Source organism: Elephas maximus, chromosome 1, assembly GCF_024166365.1.
Source record: "Elephas maximus indicus isolate mEleMax1 chromosome 1, mEleMax1 primary haplotype, whole genome shotgun sequence".
Taxonomy (NCBI): Eukaryota; Metazoa; Chordata; class Mammalia; order Proboscidea; family Elephantidae; genus Elephas; species Elephas maximus.
Genome location: NC_064819.1, coordinates 89507598 through 89527075, shown reverse-complemented (window position 1 = coordinate 89527075; position 19478 = coordinate 89507598). Strand labels below are relative to the sequence as shown.

The 19478-nt window shown below is 44.6% G+C and overlaps 1 protein-coding gene and 1 pseudogene across 1 annotated transcript; one reads left to right on the top strand and one right to left on the bottom strand.

Moving 5' to 3' along the window:
* Positions 1-1270: 1270 nt before the first annotated feature.
* LOC126077414 (olfactory receptor 2H2-like) lies at positions 1271-2053 on the bottom strand. Its single transcript, XM_049886861.1, has one exon. The coding sequence runs from the start codon at positions 2051-2053 to the stop codon at positions 1271-1273; it is 783 nt and encodes a 260-aa protein (XP_049742818.1).
* A 3633-nt stretch (positions 2054-5686) lies between these two features.
* LOC126066772 (upstream-binding protein 1-like) lies at positions 5687-7495 on the top strand (annotated as a pseudogene).
* The last annotated feature ends 11983 nt before the right edge of the window (positions 7496-19478 follow it).

Below are 19478 nucleotides of genomic sequence, written 5' to 3'. Positions count from 1 at the left end.
TATACATACCGAGTTTCAGTTCCTTCTTCCTTCTGGTTGTTCCTTGAAGAAGAAAAGGAGAAAGACATGTAAAATAGAATCAATGTAAGAGGAGAAAGTGGAGAGAAAGGACCTTGAGAAAGAAGAAAAGAACACATGGGAGGACCTGGAAATGAGGCTAGAGAGATGGTGATGATGGTCAAGCACATACATGACAGGGAAGGCAAGGCCATCTCCTGGCTGATTTGCTGGTAAAGGTACAATAAGTGACTTTTAGTTCAGACAACTTAAAACTTTCATGCAAGAAAGGCCTGGGTATCTACTTCCAAAAAACCAGCCAGTGAAATCCCTACAGTTTACAATGGTCAGATCCTGTTGTGCATGGGGTCATCACAATTTGGGGGCTCGGCAACAGTTAACAACATCAATATTACATAAAAAGCAAAAGGAAGAGGAGCCAAAGGTGCTAGCTTCTTGAATCCTTGCTCCCCACACTAAAAAGGATGGCATTAATACAAAAGGGTCCCTATGACTGCCACTCGTGTTGTGGGATATCTCACTGCTCACGAGTCAATCTAGACTGTAGCTAAGTCTCATTATGTTCTGCAGCTATTTCACGAGGGGCATGGGGCAGAAAGCCTCATTCCTCATCAGAACCTGGGAGGAAATGAGAAAGTGTCTCATGATAGCTTCTCTGGGGGTGTAAAGAGAAGATAGAGCTGTCCATGTGGAAACTCCTCATTCCTGGAGGTTCACGGGCATCCTGCCAAGTCTCAGATTGGCTGGGGTTCAAGCTTTGCTTGTGTGGGCTATGTGGATTCATGCAAGGTCTCCAGGGTGCCGTGGTGGAGCTTTTTCATTACACTGATACAACTGAAGAGAAACTGTATAGCCAGAAATTGGCAGGCTAGGGTTAGGGAAACTATAATAAAGACAGTAAAAACAGGATGGAGAAGAGAAGAAATATTAAAAATCAACAGGCATGATAATGTTTGAGATAAAGGCATCTTATTGAGGTCCTTCCTCCTCTTAAAGCTCTTTCTCTCTCTGTCTCTGTCTCTACCCCTTTGACTCCCTTATATACCATATTGTCATACTGTGATCCACCAAGATAGCTTAGGTGTATGTGGAGAAGGCAGAGTGCTGATGAGTTCAAAGTTGTTCACAAAAGCATGAAGAAACTTTTTAATTTAGATAGTACATTAAGCTGCTATCTCTGACTTTTCCCTGGATTCTCATCCTTCCCCAGCAACCTCATGAATGCCCTCTTGAACTGCTTGTTCCACAGAGTTTATATGAAAGGGTTAAGTATAGGGGTTCCCACTGCATAAAAGAGACCAAAGAACTTGCCCCACTTTTGGGCATAGGAATTTTGGGGCTGGAAGTAGACAGCAATGACTGAGCTGTAGAAGATAATGATAACCATGAGATGGGAGCAGCATGGCCCAAAAGCCTTCCTCCTCCCCTTTGCCAAGGTAACTCTCACCACTGCCTGGGTGATTGCACTGTAAAAGACAAGGATGAAAGTGAGAGGCACAATAAAGATGAAGACACTGGCAACGACCATCTGGATCTCATTGTAGGTGATGTCCCCACAGGAGTGCTGAAGTAGAGATGGGACCTCACATAAAAAGTCATCTATCTGCCCCTGGGGGCAGAAGGTTAAGTGGAGGGTGGCTGGTGCCTGAACTATTGATTGGACCATACCTGTGACCCAGATGACAGCCACCAGCTGCCCACAGAGGTGGGGGTGGATGATGGTGGTATAGTGGAAGGGCTGGCGGACAGCTGCATAGCAGTCAAAGGCCGTCGCTGTCTGCAGGATGCTTTCAGTGGTCCCCAGGGGCATGAAGATGAAGAGCTGGACAGAGCAGCCAAGGAAACTAATGGTCTTCTTTGGGCCCCAGAGGTTGAGCAGCATCTGGAGGACAAAACTTGTGGTGAAGCAGATATCCAAGAAGGGGAATTTGGAGAAGAAAAAGTACATTGGAGAGTGGAGCCTGGGGTTCAGCATGGATGGCAGGAAGATGAGTGTGTTGCACACCATGGTCAGGAGGTATGAAATCAAGGCCATCGTGAAGAGACCCTTTTCTAGTCCTGGGTGTTCAGAAAAGCCCAGAAGGAGGAAGCCCCCCGGGAGCTTGGTTGACCATGGCCTATTCCTTCAGAGCCTAGAGAGAGGAGAGAGCTGTCATCGAGTGTGTTCCAAAGTATTTAATAAGAATCTACCCTGAGTATTTTCAGGTCATACAGATTTCCCTTCTCCCTCTTCTAACCCAGCCTACATTTTTCAGGCTCATCACTGTCCAGCAGCGCCTTCTCTTCCCGTGTTCCTCCTGATGAAATGCTGTCTAGTGAGCTCAAAGAAACCACAAGTGTGCTGGGAAACAGATGGAATTTCCTACTGGTACCTCTTACTTACTCTTCAAGGACAAAGAAGGCTGATGCAAAATATGAGATTAATTAATTGGTTTTCATTAATTCAACAGATAGTCAACGATCAGCTATTTTGTTTTGAGTGCTACGGAGTTATGAATATTCTCCTAGGTATATCCAGAAAGAATGAGTAAAGAAATGCTTTTAATCAAATTTCCTGATCATAAATAAGAAATATTTCTGTAGCCTACTTTTCTATTGGGAGGGAGCATAAATTTTCTAGAATCTTTCATGCGTTATTTACTTTTGCCTTATTTTCAGGGTGGTGGACATAGACCAAATGTGTGGATTAAGTAGGAGCTTCTCCCTCTGTGTAAAGTAACCTTATCCATAGGGAGTTCATTAAGGTGATTTTGTCTTTTTTAAACAAGGTCATTATGATTTACTGAGCCAAATACAAGAGCTTTCTCTACAAATGCAAAACGCTAATCTCAACATTATGTGCAATGCCGCAAAGTAAGACCCCAGAACACAGCAATTTATGGAATCTTTATTGTCCTCTGTAAGTGCAAAATTTTTTAGGTGATGGGCCATAAAAATGCAAAAGATGATTTTTAAAAAAATCTTTTCTGGTTCAGGTAAGATTACATCAATAGCAAAGTAATGAATTGAAATTTAGGCATTCAGATAGAATTTGTACGCCTCCTTAATTCAACTCACTGTTTATGAGATTTTGAAAAGATTTTATATAAAAATTTCAAGCTTACAGGAAATTTCCAAGAACAATCTACAGGCTCCTTTGTACAGATTAATCAGCTATTGTCATTCTGGCAGATTTTTTTTTAATCACTCCATCTTTTTGTTTACATCGACAATTATATATTCTGGTCTATTTGAGAGTAGATTGCAGATATTATGCCTCTTTACTCTTTCATATTTCAGCATGAGTTTCTAAGAAAACAGAAATTCTGTTATATACACATAAAAACCCATTACTGTTCAGTCAATTCTGATTCATAGTGACCCTATAAGACAGAGGAGAACTTCCTCACAGAGTTTCCGAGAAGCGGCTGGTGGATTCGAGCTGCCAACCTTTTTGGTTAGTAGCCAAAGCTCTTAGCCACTGCACCTCCAGGGCGCCTATATAAACATAAAAACATAGTAGGTATTGAATAAAGAAAATTTAACACTGATAAAATATTCCTGTCTACTCTGTAGGGTCGCTATGAGTCAGAATTAAGTAGACAGCAATGGGTTTGTTTGGTTCTATAGTCCATACTCTGATGTGGCCATTTGTCCCAATAATGCCCTTTTTGGCAGTTTTTCCCATACAAAATCCCATCCAGATCATGTGCATCTGACCCTGGCCTCATTAGCAGCCTTTCTTTAGTCACTAAAACCAGCCTTAAGCAAAGCATAGGGTGAGAGGTTCAGGCCTCGCCAGGGGCAACTGAAAGGCCGGAGTGAGTGTGAGCTTATGTAGATGAAAAACACAGGGGAATACATGGAAAAATTGTCAAGACCCCAGAAATTAAAAGCAAATAATGCAAAGATAATGGGTAGGTGAGAGGAGTTGTCACAACAGAGAAGCAATCTGGGTGGGTGAATCAAGGACAGCCTTCTGGAGGAGGTGATCTGGATTTTTGTTGTGAAAGACAGCATTAAGGTAGAGATCAAACCGGAGATGGGGTGGGAAATGGCAAGCACCCTGGTACTTTAGAGGCAGGACCTCAATTTCTTCTGGGCACCGACAACCTTAGGAAGGACATTTAAGGAATGAGTGGCAGGCAAGTTGGCAGTCGTGTTGGCAGAAATTGTCCTGGAAGTTTATATGATGGCATGACCACCTCTCCATCACAGGATCTCCATTCTGTGTTAAAAGCTATATCTCATCTCCCTTTTTGCCAGGACTCCCTCTTGTGTGTGTGTACATTCTACATTCCTTCCTCCATCTTACTTTTCCCCTTGAGGATATGGCTTTTTTCTTGAGAAAAAAAATGTTAATTATTCAGACAAAAGAGTGGTATAAAACATATCTAAGAATTTTATAGAAGAAACACAGGACTCGAATCCCATATAAACATGCCCCTGTCCCTTCAGCTTGCCAAAAATCGGAGCCCTAAAGCCCAGAGACAATTAATTCACCACTGGCCCTAAGGATGGTTAAGAAGGGAGGGGAGGATCCAAATGTTCCCAGGATCTTAGAAGCCTTCTGTGTGCTCCTCCCTGGTCACATCTCCTTCTTTCCGCCTGAAGAGGTAAGTGGTATTCTGATTATTTTTAATTCATCACTCCTTTTTAAACTTATGGATCTCAACAATTGCCCGCCATGTCTCATTCATCACCAGCTGATGCATTTCTCACATCCTTACTCTCTTGACAACTTAGTGTCTCACACTGCATGTCGTTGCTGGACCTCTTCAGTTTACGCTTTCCTTTTGACTCTCTGTTTTCTCCTGCTGTCTGTCTTTCAGAACATGCCTTTTCCTTATGCTCTTTCTCCTGGTGGTTCTTTTCTATGATACTAACAAAAGGCAAGCACTATTCCCGTTAATTCCATATTTATGCATGCAGTCATTTCTTTGTTGCTTAGTCACTGAAGAGCCTGTCATGAAATCAGTGCTATAAGGGAATGAGATCCAAATCCTGCTCTACAGCCCAGTGAGGACAACCAGGTTTTTGCTTTAGCAGTTACCAGCTGTTGAGTGCTCTCTGTGTACCAGGCACTGTGCTCAACAATTCCCTGAATACCTGGTTCTGACAACAACCCTGAAAGGCAGCTGATATTATCCCCACTTTATAGGAGAAGGAACAGTCTCAAGAGGTGCAGTAACTCGTCCTAGGTTACTCAGTCAATAAGGTCCAGAGCCAGGGTTTTAGATCCTGTTTGAGTCTAAGTCTGGCTCTCCTGGTGGCTCCACTACTGAGGACTTTAAATTGATGGGCTGTAGGAGAATAAAGGTGTAACTTACAACAATTAAGTCAGAATCTTCTCATGGCCTTGCTGCCAGAGCTCCCCCAAGACAGGGAGCTTCTGGAGTGGTTGGAGCCCCCAGGTGACCCTCACAGTGGCAACTGCAAGCAAAGGATGGAGGAGCAGTACCCCTTGAAGATGATTAGAGCTTAGATGTCAGGCAATGGCAGTGATTGGTAGTATTTACTACTCAGACACTTTTCAAAGTACTTTATGTGTATTGCCCCTCACAACTTCAAGAGGTGGAAAATTATTTTATTTTATATTTTACTGTGTCAGCTAAAAATGAAAGCACATGAGCCGGAGCCAGAGCCATAGTGCGGGCTGGCCGAGCAGCGCCTGCGGGGTTGGCCGGGGATGGAGGGCCGCAGAGTCCGGGCGGGCGGGTCGCGGTCCGTGGGTGCAGGCAGGGGCGCGGGGTGCAGGGTGCGGGCACGGGACGGGCGCCCGCGGGAGTGAGGCGCTGCCGGCTACCCTACCGCTTCCGCTGCAGCAGGTCGCCAGGCTCTCCGGGCTTGGCCTGCCGGGCTCCTGCCGTTCCCTCCTAGGCCGCCTCCCGGGCCGCCGCTGGTGACCGCTCGCCGCGCCTCCGGAGGCTTCACCTGCACCCTCCCCCAGGACGCGCCCGTGGAACTTCGGCCCGCGGTCCTGGACACGGAGGCCGTGTCGCTGGCCTGGCGGCTGTGAGGCGAGAAGGTGGCCTGGGTGCTCAAGATGGACAAGGGGATCGAGTCTGGGTTGGTGCACGACCTCGACGCCAGAGTCTCGGGCATCGGGCAGGAGCTGGCGCCGGGCCTACTGCAGGAGCCAGATTGTGGCATTACCCATTTTCAGGAAAGAAGATTCCAGCCTTCCACTGGATGGTGAGCCTGAACACCCACCCTCTCAGTATGTGATGCTCATTGTGATGTCCGGGCAGTAAGACGGCATGCTGAACCGCTCGCTTACTTGAATCAAGGTCAGCCTTATGCAATTTGGATGCTGGATAATCGGAAAATGGGCGATATGCCTGAGATGAGTGGAAAATTGGCAAAGAGCATCATACCAGCCGTATTCCACGACACACGGCTACAATGTACAGGGCATCAGCAACTCGGAGGTTGGAAGTGGAACTGCCCAGAAGACAGACTTCACGAGGTGGATATCCCAGGGTCTGTGGGAATAACTGACACAAAGACAAACCCAAGCCCGTAAAATGTGGGTGAATTTCTTTGGGACCCTACAAAACGCACATCCGCTTTCACTCAGACGCCCTGCATCTGCACAGGACTTACTCCACGGAAGCACGGGGTGAAAACGGAGCTCCTTTTAGGCTCCAGGTTGACACCTTTAAGCAGAATCAAAATGGGGAACTCTCGGATCACCTACACTCAGCTAGCTGCCGAATCAAAGTGTTGAAGCCTGAGGGAGCAGACAGAAAGCAAAAAACAGACCGAGGGAAAACGGAGAGAACTGCCCCTGAAAACGAAAAGTATCAGCCGTCCTAGGACACCACAGCCCTCACGGAGTGTTCTCTGTGGCCTGATACCCTCACAGCCTAGGCGAGTAACAGTCCTTCCGCAGAGCCCACTTTCATCTCCCCTGCACCAGGGCACCTGCAGTGTCCCAGTCAGCAATCCTTCTTCCCCAGATCATCAAGGAGATGGCGTTTCACAGGCCTCAGGTGAGCAACCTCAGCCTTCAGCCACAATCCAGGAAAAAGCCACAGCTGCTCGAAAACCAGTAGTCTTCCTACACAAGACTGTTTTCCAATTTTTCAGATGCCGACTTACTCAAACTGACGGCACAGGACTTAGAACAGACTTGTGGTGCCGCCGAGGGAATTCGGCTCTACACTTCACTGAAGTCAAGGTCGGTTCAGCCCGGCTTAACCCTCTGTCCGGGCAGCAGCAGGCGGCAGGCGGTGGAGGCCAGAATGGCAGCGGTGCAGCCCACGTTTATCACACAATCGACTTGGAAGAAAAGCTTGCCTCAGAAGTTGCTCGAAAACTTGCATTGGCTTCTCATATTCCTTGGCACCAAATTAACCACTTTTACAGGCAGGGTCCCGCTGGTATTCACATTGCTGTTAGCGATCAGAAGGTTCAGAACTTCCAAGATGAAAGTTTTTTATTCTCCACAGTAAAGGATGAAAATGGTGGTGGTATCCACCCAATTTTGAAGTGATGCCCTATGTAGATTGAACTATATTCAGTCCCTTAAAAGTGTGTGAAGACTGAATCTAAGAAGTCATGGGATTGAATTTGACCTACAAAATTTCATATTGAAAACACAAGATGACCTTCAGGTGAGCTGTATGAGAGGCGACTGTCCTGTCACCGCCACAGCCAAGTGTGCTTGTGAGCGCAAGCCTGTGGGGACAGAGCGCAGACTGCTCGGAGGCCGCGGTCCGGACAGATCTGCCTACTTCTCTGGCAGAGGCCAGTAGATACAGTTCCTAGAAGCTGCCTTTGCTGCTTTTTACACTGAAGACGGTTTGGAAATGAATGAAAAACTCAGTGTGGGCATTCACCTTTCTACGCCAGTTTAGCTTTTATTGCTTGGACCTTATGCTGACCTGGAGGGGCGGGGTGGGCAGGGGACACTGCAGTGTGGAGCCAGGATGGGACCTGTCTGTGGAGATGTGTCCTGCTGATAACAAACCTCTGATAAGAGACCAGTGGAGAGGTGAGAGAGGCTCTGCAGCTTCTAGGAGGAAACCGGGTCTAAGGCATGTGTCGATGGGATCATGTCAGACCAGGGAAGGTCAAGCCGGAAGGATGGGCTTGAGGGAAATGCTTTATCAGGAGTAGCTTGGTGAGAAAAAAAAAAAAATTTTTTTTTTTTTTTGAGAGGATCGGGGTAAATCCTAATAGATACATAGACTTTTGTGTTTTTGCTTCGTCACAATTTTACTGAAAACCTTTTTGTTTCTGCTTCCTTTTTAGCATTTTAGTTCCTGATTTTCCACTTTTGAACCCCCACCTGCCTTTTAAACTCATGTGGCTTCCCCCTCTCCCCCCACTGCTGTTCCCTACTTTTCATTTTAAACATTTTTAAAGCCCTGCCCCAGATGTTGAAAACAAGTGACCTCAGCAGAGGAAGAAGTATTACTCCTGATGGCTTCTGACTTGGTGTTAAGGAGGCTCATTGTCAACAAGACAAAATTGTTCCTGGAACACTGTAAACACTAGATGAAGTAAATCAAACACTAAAATGCACCATAAAGATTCCTTGCTCCTCCAATATTGAGCTTTAGTACAATCATGGCTAAAGATTCTGATTATTCATTAGAGGCTTTTTCTACAAAAAAGAATGCCTCTTTCACGGAATCAAACACTTGTCTCCCAGTATACATTCCAAAGGGGATCCACTGTTTTCGCATCATCTCCTTCCTTAAGCCAAAGCCTTCCCGAAATTCATCGGCAAGCATTTTTCAGCCCTGTGGTGTAGCAGACCCAAGTTTTAAGAAAACCTTATATTCCATTTTAATTATGGTGTGTCGCTGTCCATTTGCCCAGGTGTTTTGGCCTTGAATATGCTATTTGATCTCCTTCTTTGTCGAGAGGGAAATAGGAATGAGTAACTTTGTGTCCGATCTCTCCTAGGAGACTAAATACAGCAGGTAGAAGTGTTGACATTTTATGATTAATTCATAAAGAGAGTTATTATTTAATACAAAGAAGCACTGTCTCATCATATTTCCATCTTCAGTTCCAAAATGTTTGTAACTCCTGGAGACCCTACTGGAGGACAGTTTTCCTTTCCATCATTTCCCCTTTGCTTTGTATGGCCCCATGTTTTCTGTACCAATCACTTGGGAAAGAAGGGAACTTCTCTCTTACTTGTGTTAGAGTTTTGCTTGTCTATTTAGCATTCCTTATGGAACAGTAAAAGTCACTTAAAGCTGTGAGCTATTTTGAATTCCTCATCAGATCTTAGAAGTAAACATAAATAAAAGCTCATCAATCTCAAAACTACACTGACTTGTACTGAACATTAGTCTGTCCAGTAAAACAGGTCAAATTACGGCACCAGCAAATTTGCTACTTTTAAAAATTAGCAGTAGGATGTACACATTTCAGTATAATAAATGGTTTCTGATTGTTCTGAAAAAAATAAAATGAAAGCACACAGGGGATGAATAACTGGTTTTGGAAAGGTAACTAATAAGCGGCAGAGCTGAGATTTGAACCAGGTGGGCTGACTGCAGAGGCCATGCACTGACCACATCCCACCACCATCACTCTGCTGGGTGTATGTGAGGCCAAGAGGGGTCAGAGGGAGCTCTGCTATGGAGCTCTTTGCTAACAACCTCTCTTCTAGAGGCATTAGAGGTAGAAAGGGAAGTATGGTGAGGTGACGGAGGGAGAGATCTCAGGGTTCCAATCACATGGAGAGAAACAGCTTGTTAATTGTAGCAAGATTTGGGGCCCCACAGCCCACAATTAGCCACTGGCACTAATGATGGTTGAGAAGGGAGGGGAGGATCCAGAGGAAATGTGGCAGCAGCAGTGCTCCCTGTGGTGAAAAATGAAGTTCACCCACTGGTCCTGTCTGTCACTGGGGGGTATCAGGTCATGGTTCTCTTCTTACCACCAATTCCGGAGTGTGTTCTGTATTTCTCGTATTTTCTCTCAAGCCTGTAATGTGCTCACCCAACACCACTTCACTTTGATTTTTTCTCTCCTCTCTTTTAAGTTGAAGTATAATTTGCACAATGAAACACACAGATTTTAATGCACAGTTCGCTGAGGCTTGACAAGTGTACACACCTAGGTGACCACCATCCTAGTGGAGACACAGAACATTTCCTTTATACCACGCCCATTTACAATAACCACCACTTCTCACTCTTGGTCCTGGCAACCGCTGATGTGACTTCTATCATTTTGCACTGCTTTGCCTGTTCTAGAACTTCATATAAATGGATTCATCAAGCACATACTCTGTTGTGTTTGGCTTATTATACTCTTTACAGCAGTTTTGAAATCCAGGCATGTTGCCTCGAGTATCAGTAGTTTATTTTTTTCTTTCTTAATTGCTGAGTAGTAGTCCATTGTATGAAGATATCACAATTTGTTCCTCCATTCACCTTTTGGTGGATATTTGTGTTTGTGGTGGTTTTAAAGTAGGTCCCCAAATTCTCTGATGCTCCACTCTTCACAAGATAGAATGGATTAGAGTGATTTCAGGGACGTAGTATTGCTCTGAGCTAGAGCTAGGCAGGGTGGAAGGCTTCATGCCTGGGGATGAGTTGTGAATAGGTCCTGATTTGGGCTAGAGGTCCTATCAGATCTGGATGCAGTACAGCCAAAAAGCTGCCCGAGGAGGGCATCTATCCTCACATAGCCAGACAGGGCTGCTAAAAATTAAAATCATAAATTTGCACTATCTTAATTCACTAATTTCTATGCAATATGATTTTTTTTATTGTCCAGCTTTCCTTAAGCTGCATAGTAAAATTTTCTTTTGAAAACGGGTAATTCTGTCTTTGCTGAACCCTGAGGGAGTTTTCTTTAATACAAATTCAGTCATGGATGCGAAGGAGAGTGGTGCCCCCTAGTGGTCCAGTGTGTGAATGGCCGTGACCTGGAGGAAGCAAGCAGCATCATGCTGAGTAGGCTACCCTCTTCCCCTCTGGGTGGTTTTCTTTCTTTAATTTTTATTGTGCCTTAAGCAAAAGTTTACAAATCAAGTCAGTCTCTCATACAAAAATTTATATACACTTTGGCATATACTCCTAGTTGCTCTCCCCCTAATGTGACCACACACTTCTTCCCTCCACTCTCTCTTTTCCTGTCCATTCAACCAGCTTCTGACCCCCCCCGCCTTCTCATCTGCCCTCCAGACAGGAGATGCCGACATAGTCTCAAGTGTCTACTTGATCCAAGAAGCACCAGCATCTTTTCTATCCCACTGTCCAGTCCAATCCCTGGCTGAGGAGTTGGCTTTGGGAATGGTTCTTGTCTTGGGCTAACAGAAGGTCTGGGGACCGTGACCACTGGGGCCATTCTAGTCTCAGTCAGACCATTAAGCATGGTCTTTTTACAAGAATGTAGGGTATTCTTATGGGCTGTTTACTTTGAACTGAAGATTGGACTGACCTGGTGGCCAAAGGATCATTTGGAACATGTCAGCCAAGCTTCTGCCTGCAAAGCAGGTACTCTCTGAGAGAGGCGATTCAGCATACAGAGGCAGTGTGGAGTAGCTGGGCAAGGGCATAGACTTTGGTGCCAGGCTGCCTAGGTTTGAATTTCAGCTCTGCCACTCACTAGCAGTATAACTTTAATTAAGTTATTGAACTTTTCTGTTCCTCAGTTCCCTAATCTCTAAAATGGGGATATTAATAGCAACTAACTCATTGGGTTGTCTGAGGATTAAATACGTTGTTGTTGTTGTTAGGTGCCGTTGAGTCGGTTCCGATTCACAGCGACTCTATGCACAACAAAACGAAACACTGCCCAGTCCTGTGCCACCCTTACAGTCGTTGTTATGCCTCAGTTCGTTGTTGCAGCCACTGTGTCAATCCACCTCGTCGAGGGTCTTCCTCTTTTCCGCTGACCCTGTACTCTGCCAAGCATGATGTCCTTCTCCAGGGACTGATCCCTCCTGACAACACGTCCAAAGTATGTAAGACGCAGTCTCGCCTTCCTTGCCTCTAAGGAGCATTCTGACCACGCTTCGTCCAAGACAGATTTGTTCGTTCTTTTGGCAGTCTGTGGTATGTTGAATATTATTTGCCAACACCACAACTCAAAGGCGTCAACTTTTCTTCGGTCTTCCTTATTCACTGTCTAGCTTTCACATGCATATGACGTGATTGAAAATACCATGGCTTGGGTCAGGTGCACCTTAGTCTTCAGGGTGACATCTTTACTCTTCAACACTTTGAAGAGGTCCTTTGCAGCAGATTTGCTCGATGCAATGCGTCTTTTGATTTCTTGACTGCTGCTTCCATGGCTATTGATTGTGGATCCAAGTAAAATGAAATCCTTGACTACTTCAATCTTTTCTCCATTATCATGATGTTGCTCATTGGTCCAGTTGTAAGAATTTTTGTTTTCTTTATGTTGATGTGTAATCCATACTGAAGGCTGTGGTCTTTGATCTTCGTTAGTGAGTGCTTCAAGTCCTCTTCACTTTCAGCAAGCAAGGTTGTGTCATCTGCATAACGAAGGTTGTTAATGAGTCTTCCTTCAATCCTGATGCCCCGTTCTTCTTCATATAGTCCAGCTTCTTGTATTATTTGTTCAGCATACAGACGAATAGGTACGGTAAAAGGATTAAACCGTGAGGCACACCTTCCCTGATTTTAAACCACTCAATATCCCCTTGTTTTGCCAGAACAACTGCCGTTGATCTATGTTAAGATTCCTCAAGAGCACAATTAAGTGTTCTGGAATTCCCATTCATTGCAGTGTTATCCATAGTTTGTTATGATCCAGACAGTCGAATGCCTTTGCATAGTCAATAAAACACAGGTAAACATCCTTCTGGTGTTCTCTGCTTTCAGCCGGGATCCATCTGACATCAGCAATGATATCCCTGGTTTCATGTCCTCTTCTGAAACCGGCCTGAATTTCTGGCAGTTCTCTGTCGATATACTGCTGCAGCCATTTTTGAATGATCTTCAGTAAAATTTTGCTTGCGTGTGGTATTAGTGGTACTGTTATATAATTTTCACATTGGGTTGAATCGCCTTTCTTGGGAATAGGCATAGGTATGGATCTCTTCCAGTCATTTGGCCAGGAAGCTGTCTTCCATATTTCTTGGCATAGACAAGTGAGCACCTCCAGCTCTGCATCTGTTTGTTGAAACACCTCAACTGATATTCCATCAATTCCTGGAGCCTTGTTTTTTTGCCAATGCCTTCAGAGCAGCTTGGACTTCTTCCTTCAATACCATCCGTTCCTGATCATATGCTACCTCTTGAAATGGTTGAACATCGACTAATTCTTTTTGGTAAATATGATGATATATATAACTTAGAAAAGTGCCTGGCACATAGTAAGGACAATATAAATGTTGACTGTTATTATTAATATTATTCTGTGTAGGGAGAGATGATATTAGTAAAGCATTTCAATGAAAGAATTAAGAGAACTTGCTGATTCCAAGGTTTCGGCCTCAATTACTGGTGAGTGTTGGAGTTGAGGACAAAGCATGTTTTGTTTTGGATATTTTAAATTTGAGGTGGTTGATCATATGGTATAAAGGCCTTCGAATCAGTTAGAGACACAGGACTTGAGATATTGGACTGGGAGTATAGATCTGATTATCACTAACAAAGGTGAGGGTGAAGCATAGGGCAGTTCACTAAAAGAAAATGTAAATTTATATCCAGCATTTTAAATGTGTTATTTCATTCTTATAATAACTCATTAAGGTAGTATTATCCACATTATAATACCAATAAGAACCAGTGAGGTTTAGTAACTTCTTTGACATTACACAGCAGATAGTGAGTTAGTTAGAATTTGAATCCATCTATTCATTTATCCATCCAATGGACATTTATTCTTTGTCCGCATAGGCTGAGCATAGTGCTGGATGGTAAGGATTAAGAGAAGAATGGAACCTGGTCCCGTCCTCAAGGGTATTAGGTAGAGCCCAGGTCTGTTTGTCTTCAAAGCCTAGGTTGATCCACTAGGCCACACTGCAGATGTCTTTTGCATACCCCACTCCCCCATGTCTCCAGAAAGTCGAACAGAAACAAAATGAGCAGAACATGAGAATCAAAGGTTTTTATTTATTTTTCATTCATCTATTCATTCCTTCATTAGAGTATGTGTGTTAAAACATTCCAAACCCAATAGTAGTATTTGTGTAATGCCCCTGTGTCTTACTTGTGCCTTGCTAAGAGGTATCCACTGAGCCTTTTCTTATGGAGTTCTGGGAGGCTAGGCGGGGCAGATGTGATTTTCCCCATTACATGGAAGTTGTTTCTAAGAGGTTAAGCAATGTACCTATGGTTATTTGGCCAAATGGTAATTTATTTTGCCAAGTGTAGAAATTCAGGTCTCTTTGCCCATTTCTTGACAAAATTAAAAGGAGCTACCATTCTTTTTAGTTTCCTGGAGAAAATAAGGTAGAGGTCAAGGGATATGGAGGTAGGGATTGAATGACAGACTTACAGTATGTGAAGGGTATTTTTGCAGTCCCCAGTCTCCACTGAAAATCCTCTAAGATGCAGTGGACTGAAAACACACCAGGATGACACACTAAAAAGAAAACTTCTTTGTCGACAGGGAGGTGTGAGAGTAGGGGGAGAGTGTGAGAAGCCTGGGGCTTTATTTTTTCTGGGATCTTTCAGAATTAGAAGAACTGTTAGGTCCTGAGTTACCTCTGTGGAGAAAATCTGAAGACTGAGAGAACATCAATGCAGAAGGGTTCTCACATCAGGAGAAACAATATCCCCTTTGTCTGCCAGACTAGGAAGAGGTGGTAAATACCTTGCAAAATGTGGCTGTTCATTGCCCCTCAGGGACACATTCCCTGATTTATGGTTCCCTGCCATTTCTTGGGAAACCCTGGTGGCATACTGGTTAAGTGCTACGGCAAAGGTCAGCGGTTCAAATCCACCAGGCGCTCCTTGGAAACCCAATGGGGAAGTTCTACTCAGTCCTATAGGGTAGCTATGAGTCAGAATTGACTCGATGGCAAGGGGTTCAGTTTTTGGGCTTTTTGCCCTTTCTTCTCCACTTTTCCCAACTCTTGTCCCCATTCCTTCCTTCCAGCATCACCTCTCTGGGCTCTGTCTGGCTTTGCACCTTCTTTCTGTGCCTCCAATCCCTGTTCTGTAGCTCAAGTGTCAGTTCCAAGGTTGCCATGGCATCCTTTCCAGAGAAGAGGAGGGCGGTATTGAAGACGAAGGAAGGAGTGTGCTCAAAGGATCCCTGAACGATGGTGGCCTGTCAGTGGTGTGGGGGCACAGAACCAGGACTGCCAGTAGAGTAAGGTGATGGAGGACCCAAGAAGCCCCATGTGGTGGGCCTGGTTTTCTGAAGCAGAACCCGAAGTATGGATTTAGGTGCTCATGACTTACTGAGGAGGGAGGGGGAACGGTTCAGGGTCTCTGAAACAAACCTGCAAGGAGGTTAGTGGAACAGGATAGGGAAGGGGAAGTGTTCAGTGAGGATTGGGTCTCAGGTGAAATCTAGCGTTCGGCTTATCTGGTGCTGGGGTGGGGGCTCTGGAGCATGACTGCACTGCTGACTCAACCCCTTGAGGAAGGAGGTGGCCTTCAAGCAGGGTTGTGAGTCTTTAGCATAGCAGCGAACACTCAGAGCAGCGGATGATGAGTGCACCACCCTGCCAAGTGAATCTGGGTGGACGCCCACATGTCCAATGTACCCAGACTCTAGTTAAGATTCAGTTGGCTTTGCAAAGACATGCATGATTTATTGGAAGCTTTGTGCACCTACCTTTCTCCCTTCCCTCATTTTCTTTTTTCCCCCTTTCCCTCTTATTTTTCCATTCACATTTCTTCTACTGGTTCCCGCAATCTGTTCTTTTGGCTTTCCTTCTTCTTTGCCTAATTCCCCTTTTAATTTCTACTGTCCTACCCCTGCATCTCACCCACTCCTTTCCTCACGCCGTTCCTCCCTCTCCTTCAAAATGGCTTTCGTCCCATTCTCTAAATTGTTTTTCTTCCTTCAGAAAGAGAAGTCTCTGAACTGCGCCATCAGTTCCAGTCTCCCCAGCAGCTCCGCTGCAGGCGCCACCTCCTGACACCCCCAGACCCCTCTGGGGGCTTTTCCAGGGGTCCCTCTGAGCACTCTAACCGGCTTAGCTGTGATGGGAGTCGGGTTCATTTGCTGTAAAAGTGAGGGGGGTGTAAGGGGGAACAGTCTAACTGAGTCTGGAAGCTCAACTGACACCTGTCCTCCATGTGTGACCCTGCTGGTATCTTTATACCGGTGGCATAGATTCCAGCATCACAGCAACACGCAAGCCCCCACAGTACGACAAACTGACAGACACATGGGGGAAATTACTTACTTTTTTTTTTTATCTTGCTAAATTACTTCCTAGCAAGATAAATATATATATATATAAGTCAAATATTCTAAGCAGATTTTTGTGTCAACAGCATGTTATTGAAATGTTAAAATGTCCTAGGTTTGTACTCTTCTCACTTTATTTTGTATATATCTACTGTGCCAACTTTTCCTTATGTTCAGAAATATGAAAAAGTATTGAAGGATTCTCTTTAGTATTTTTTTTTTTACATGAATATTTACCTTTGTGTGTGTGTGAGGCTCCATTAGAAAACATGGTGCAGGAGAAACCACCAAAGCTGTACATGTCTTTCCCTAGTCACTGACTGTGGACTACTTCCCTCTTTAATAAAATGGAGGCATTATTTTTCTCTCCAAGGGTTGTGCCTAGAGACCATGATCTTGGATGTTTATTGGTCCCAATCCCCCAGTACCTGTTGAGAAAAGCCTGACTTTGAATGAGGCAGTGGGGAAATAATCCTGTGTGCTTTCCACATTTGACAACCCTCTGATGAAAGTTCTGAGGCAGAGCTTTCCCTGAGTTTTATGACTTTTATGAGGAGACTCCCCTGATGGTCTCCTCCGGCCATCAGGACACTTAACTCTTAGCTCTTAAAGGCTCTTCGCTCCCCTGAGATGATATTTCAGAGTCTCTGAAATGGGGAGAACATCCTCCTCTCTCAGGACCCTCTGAAGCTGCTCCAAGGACAATATCTGCCTGAGGGGGAAAGGCCCAGGATCAGTTAAAACTACAGGGTGTTTTCTTTTGATGACCCTCATTCCAGAATCCCAGCCAGTGGCTCCAGCACTAGGCAGCAGGTCCAGAGCTCTCCTGTGCAACCTGGTCTCCCTGACGGAAGGCTGGGGAGACTTAAGGTTTGACTGGAGTTCCCATGAGTCAGGAATCTGGTGTTATTCACTTTGCTGGCTCTTACCAGTGTATTTGCTGCTTACTAGCTGTCTGATCACAGACAAGGCAATGAACCATTCTAAGCTTCAGTTTCTTCCTCTGGAAATAGGATTAATACCTTTACTTGCCTCATGATTTAGGTAAAATAATGCATATGAACTCATCCGCAAAGTTCCTGACAAGTGGTAAGTGCTCAACACATGTTGGCTTCTATTTTATCCCCAAAATAAAATCACAATACCCTTTCGTATTCTCCAATTATGTCCTACAAAAATCAGGTATTATTACAGAATAAACAATTTTTTCACTTTGGATAAATGCAATGTATGCTTACAAATCAATTAGAAAAGATAAACAGCTCAACTGAAATTGGTCGAAAGACAGGGATGTAAACTTTTTTTTTTAAGGTCTGAACATGGTCTCAAATAAATAAAACTAACAGCCACAACAAAGCAGGAGAAACTCCAGAGTCTAAAGAATGACACGACATTGGCAAAGCTACCTTTATTCCTGCCTTCTTACTGGCTTTCTTGCTTGTAAGATAAGGAGGCTTTCCAGGTTTCTATGTTGAGTGAGGTAGGTACCATTGTAAATACAAATCCAAAAAGTTACCTAGAAACCCGGTTGGCAAGTATATCAGTAAACCAGAAGGTAAACAAAAGCTTACACCCTTTTACTCGGTAATTTCACTGCTGCATACATGGTCAACACATTTGCAAAAAGGAATTTAAGCATAATTGGTTATCTCAGGATTATTAATACAAAAAAATGAATTAAATATATACATATATACATATTTAACACTTAAAAGTCAATAAATATTCTACACCAAATTCCATTCAATGAAATAGAATGAGGTCACTAAAATCAAGTTTAGAAGGATAAAACCTGTTATGGGAAATGCTTGTGAAATAACATAAGGGGAAAAGTGGTATAGAAAGCTGCAATTGTGGTTTAATTCTGATAGTTTTATGGTGTAATGTAGGTTTTTTAATGTTAAAAAAAACCTTTATATATACATTGAGTCATAGTAGGTGATTGTAGATGGTTTTTTTTGTATATTTTTTGGTATTTTCTACAAAGTGGTTTCTTTTTAACAAAAACAAAATAAAAGGAAACAACAACAGAACAAAGAGATCGACAAATGAAAACCAAAACCTGGACCCAAACAAAAGACTCCATAGTTCTCTCGTACTCTCTAAGTTATAGTATATGTCTAATGAGGCCAACTGTAGAAGTGACCCACTCTATTAAAAATCATAGAACAGATGGCTTTATAAATTTAATAAATTAAAATATCTCCACCTCAATTTTATAAAGAGGCCATGGTTTCAGGAAATCAGTGTCATGTCTACATTCTCCACCTATAACAGAGGAGGCTGGATCCTTGTCTTTTGGCGCTTGCCCCATCCCTGGTCCCCCTGCCCCTGCTGTTCAGAATCCTAAGGAGCATGAGGAGAAATATGGGCCCAGACCCAGCACCTGCCACTCAGAAATGGCCATAGGACTGGTCTGCCTGCTGCAATGGGGCCTGACCCTCACCTGGCCTCTAGCCTCTGCCTCCACCTTGAAGCGTCTCCTCAGCCTCCACTTCCCAGCATCCTCCTTGCCCCACACCCCTGTCTCACCTAACCCATCTGACAGGCTCCATGCGGACAGCCCTTATCCAGGCTGAGGTCCTGCCCACCTGCCAACAAGGCCTCCTCCCAGATTTTGCTGCACATCTGGGGGTCTTTATCTCTGACACAGCAGAAACAGGCCCAGGAGATGGGCAATTCAGCCACTTGGGGTGGGGACTCACACATGAAGCAATAGTGACACAAGCTCCCACCCCTCGACAACCTGATCCCTTCTTCCTCCAGATCACAGCTCTAGGCACCAGAGCTTCAGCTACCACAGCTCCAAGGAGAACCAGGCTACAAAGATTCCCGTGATATGGACAGTGAGCTGAGGAGGCGTCTTTGGGAAGAGAAGGGGAGGTGAGGAGTCCTGACGCCAAGGCTTCAGCCATGACCATACTGGAGGTGCCTAGAAAGCCCTCTACTTTCCCTGAGAAGAGGCTCTGCCCTCATTTCCCTCTTTACACCATCTCAGTGTGAGGGGCTCAGGCAGCCCCTCATGCTGCACATGGCCTGTGTATCTCTGTTCCTCTCCAGAGGGTACAACCACAGCCGCACAGTTCTGGAAGGTTCTGTCCCCCGAAGGCCTGGTGACCACAAGCTGCATGTCCTGGGTCTGATCCTCCTGGTCCTGCTCC